The 4,380-nt window shown below is 34.3% G+C and overlaps 1 protein-coding gene across 1 annotated transcript in view; it reads right to left on the bottom strand.

The window, feature by feature from the left end:
- Window positions 1-422: 422 nt before the first annotated feature.
- The window catches only part of LOC106867814 (myosin-2 heavy chain), a 49,148-nt gene continuing 45,190 nt past the window's right edge, over window positions 423-4,380 (bottom strand). Inside the window, exons 14-16 of the mRNA XM_014912837.2 lie at window positions 2,906-3,039; window positions 2,446-2,554; window positions 423-915 (exon numbers count right to left, since the gene is read on the bottom strand). Coding sequence (XP_014768323.1) covers window positions 575-915; window positions 2,446-2,554; window positions 2,906-3,039 — 584 coding nt within the window. The 3' untranslated portion in view covers window positions 423-574. The remainder of the gene's footprint in view (window positions 916-2,445; window positions 2,555-2,905; window positions 3,040-4,380) is intronic.

Here is a 4,380-nt window from a genome sequence, read left to right as displayed (position 1 = left end):
TATATATATATATATATATATATATATATATATGTGTGTGTGTGTATGTGTGTCTATTTTTCTGTATCTATATATACATATACATTTGGTTTTTGCTGTATCCATGGCCAATTTTGTCTTCAGCTCTATCCTGTACACTCTTTTATGTATTGATGATATTAAACCTCAGGTCAACCATAAATCACTCCTCAAGTGGAGCTTCTCTGGCTATATTATCCAATATGTTCATCCCCCATGTTTTTTTTTTGTAGTTTTTTTCTTATGATATGAAGTTGAAAATACAACTATTTCATCAAATCATGTGACCATTCTAAGGTTTGTTTTTGGCAACGCAATGTTTGACTGACTCGAGTTGTACTGTGACAATTTGGATCATATATAATCTATACAAAATGTCTGAATACATCAACAAAATGCAACTATTTAAACTATATACAATCAATATTTATTCCATTGTTACTTACTAACCAGAACTAATTTTTGACAAGATCAAAAACAAAAAAGGTAATTCTGTCAAATGTTTTTAGCTGGGTAGTTTTGGTTGTAATTATTCTGTGTCTTTAATTAAAAATTTTCAAGGATTTTTGCTGAGTAAAGCTAAAAACCTTCTCCTGTCTTCTGATATTGATCTTCTGTATAATTGATTATCTCTGGTTGGTTTTGTTGTAGCTAATCTAGGATTAGAAATAGCAACCTTCCCCTTATTCTGAACATTACTGGATTTTTTCAGTGGCTCAGAAAGTGTTGTCAAATTATCTGCAGTTCTTAGTGTTGGCTGAGGGTTGTGAAAATTCTGCAAATCCAACTTTTTGTGGACCAAATGATTATCTGACTGAGTTGTTAATGGAGGATTCTTTATGTCTTCTGATGATAACATGGACCATTCTGTCTTACCTGCAATTTTGTTATAACCACCTGTAAATATATAAATGTGTATATATACATTGCTTTTATGTGTGATATTCAGTTTTTTTTTTAATGTAAATCAATCATCATCATCATTGTTTAACGTCTGTTTTCCATGTTGGGCATTTTCCATGGGTTGAATGGTTTGACTGGGGACTGGCAAACCAGTAGGCTGCACCAGGCTCCAATCTGATCTGGCAAAGTGTTTCTACAGCTGGATGCCCTTCCTAACGCCAACCACTCTGAGAGTGTAGTGGGTGCTTTTTATGTGCCACTGGCATGGGAGCTAGTCAGGCGGCACTGGCATCGACCATGTTCGGATGGTGCTGGTGCTTTTTTGCATGCCACCAGCACAGGAGCTAGTCAGTGGGGGACGGCAAGTCAGCAGGGGAAATCTTGCTTTATTAGTGATTGGCTTGAACTCTCAATAAAACTCAAAGAAAAAAAATATATATATATATAGGTGTGTGTGTATATATATATACTTGATGACTCTGCTGGTACCACATATAAAGCATTCAGTCCACACTGTAAAGTGGTTGGCATTTGGAAGGACATACAGCAATAAAAATCATGCCAAACCTGACCTTGCCTGTGCTTGTACCACATAAAAAGCACTGAGTCCACTCTGCTGGATGGTTGGTGTTAGGAAAGGCATCCAGCCATAAAAACCATGCCAAAACAGACACAGTAGCCTGGGATAATCTTCTACCTGGCCGGCTCCTGTCAACCATCCTACCCATGTATGCATGGAAGATGGACATTAAATGATGATGATGAAAAACAAGGTCCAATAAAAAACAATATGACATCAATTAAATGAACTCTATTGAGTTGAGTTGAGAGGATATATTCTAAGGACATTTTATTTAAGTAAAGCACAAATTCTAGATTTGTTGTTTTTGTATGCTGCATAGACTTAGAAACATGGCAGCTTGCTGTCTGCTGTTTTGTATTGTTTCTTAAAAGCAGTATTGTGTAGGTTGTGTCATAATGTTGCTACTGCCAGGAATTTCAGTCTTTTGACTTAAGCCTTTAACATTCACATTACTATGTCAAATATAAAGCTTATTTTATTTGCAACGTTTTGAATTAATGATACATTATTTTGTAGCTTTGAGATTTTGATGAGGTAACTTGATTTTTAGAATGGTGTGAGAGGCCAGATCTGACCAGTTTGAACATAAAACAGAATATTTTGGCTGGATACAGCTGATTTAAATGCTAAAGGGTTAAAAGTAATTATTGGTGAAGAAAATCTATTGGTTATTAATAGGATTGTAATACATATTACTAATGTTAGGATAAAGGAATAAATTATTGTGGCAAATTTGTATCTTGAAATCCTAATTGTCAATTGGTGGTTTATTAATGGTCAATTGGTGATTTATCAAAGGTTACTTGGTGGTTAATTAAAGGTCACTTGGTGGTTTCTAGATGGTTAATTGATGGTTTATTAATTTGTTTTAGTTTACTTTTATGTATCATGGTAGTGAGGACTTTAATCTACATTGCAAGACACAAATATATTTTACATACCAAGGGGTTTCTTTAACTGAAGAAGCTCAGTTCGAGCTGCCATTAGGGATTCTGTCAGTTCCAGTCGTTCTTTACATTCATCATGCACAGTTTTCTGCAGATTCAAAATCTAATGTAGGAACAGATTAAAAAGAAAAAAAGAATTGAGCAAATAAAAATGAGCATTTGTAATATCTTTTCAACCATAGAAGGAACTTTTACATAGACACTGTTCATGCTATTTTTAAAATAGGGACCATGTTAATTCATGAAGAAATTGACCAATTTGACCCTTTTGGTACTAACCCCCATCTGAGACCACTTCTGGGTTCTATGATGCAAACTTCTTGTTTTAAAATAGTTTAAATTAAAACTTTCCATCAAAATTTCATATTGTGTTCCAAACATCAGATTAATAACAACTAAGTTATTTCATAAAATAAATTAAAATAAATTTAATTGTATGATATCAATTTATTACCTGACAATTAGCTTCTTCTAGTTGCTGATTACAAGTTTTCAATTTACTTTCAAAGTCTTTAAGTTCTTGCCGCTTCCCTGCAAGTTCTAAGTTCAGCTTTGTAGTTTCATCTTCCTCAGCTTTATCAGAATTTGCTTTAAAATATTTCATAAATATAATATAACGTTTGTGTGTGCATTAGTAAATAAAATTTTTATATCATTATCAATATTGTCATCATCATCATCATCATTGTCACCATCATTGTTATCAATATTTAAGTTTTAAGGCAGTGAATTGGTACAATCATTAGAGCACCTACCAAAATGCCTTGTGGTATTGGTTCTGGCACTTTACATTTGGAGTTCAAATCCCACTGAGATCAACTTTACCTTTTATCCTTTTGGGAGTAGATTATAATAAAGGACCAGTCATGTACCTGAAAGATGTGTTTGTGTTTCTGTATGTATGTAAAAGAGCACGCAAGTTAATATATTGGGTCTGAAGAGGCATTTTGTGGTTCACAGACATTCCAATCAATCCAGTGGAAGTTACAACTCTGATCTGTCACCTATACTTCAAACAGTGCAGACATGCACAGGACTGAGCTGTCATCAGAGAGGTCATGGACAGAAAGTTAGAAATGCCATTGACAGTTAGGAAGCTCAGGGAGAGAGCAACTATCTGTAAAAATGGAGGAATCACCATATATACATCATCATCATCATCATCATCCTCTTCATCATCATTTTGTCATGTAATTTTCCCATGCTAGGATGGATCAGATGGCATTCATTCCGGTAGATTTTCTATTTTTGGCTGCCCTTCTTGTAACCAACCCTCATCTATTTCCAAGTAAAGTAATTTTTTTGGCCCTGGTTGACATGGTTTCACAGAAACTTGAAAATCGAGGACACTATCTGTGTGAAGATAATGCTCATATATATCTAATGCATGATGTCAAGACAAGGAGACACAAACACATACACACAAGCACACACACACATCATTGTTTAACGACCATCATCCATGCATGCATGGGCAGGATGGTTCACAGGAGCTGGCCAGGTAGAGAATCTACCCTATGCTACTGTGTCTGTTTTGGCAAGGTTTTTATGGCTGGATGCCCTTCCTAGTACCAACCACTCTGCAGAGTGGATTCAGTGCTTTTTACATGACACTAGCACAGGCGAGGTCAATTTTGGCATGAATTTTATAGCTGGATGCCCTTCCAAATGCCAAACACATATACGTATTTATGAGTGAATGTAAGGATAAGCAAATTAGACAGATCAATATATAAAGTATATAAAATACATGGAATACTAAAATATGTATATATGTTTACGTACAATAAGATCTGACTTACAAAGAATACAAATAATATAGAGAAGTAAGGAGTTAAAGAAGTGTACACTAAGTGTATTCTATACTGAGAATATCTGATTCTCATGTATGAACTATATATATATATATATATATATATATATATATAT

The sequence above is a fragment of the Octopus bimaculoides genome, chromosome 16, assembly GCF_001194135.2.
Source record: "Octopus bimaculoides isolate UCB-OBI-ISO-001 chromosome 16, ASM119413v2, whole genome shotgun sequence".
Lineage (NCBI taxonomy): Eukaryota > Metazoa > Mollusca > Cephalopoda > Octopoda > Octopodidae > Octopus > Octopus bimaculoides.
Note: the sequence above shows the minus strand (reverse complement) of the source record. Positions and strands in the feature narration are given on the sequence as shown.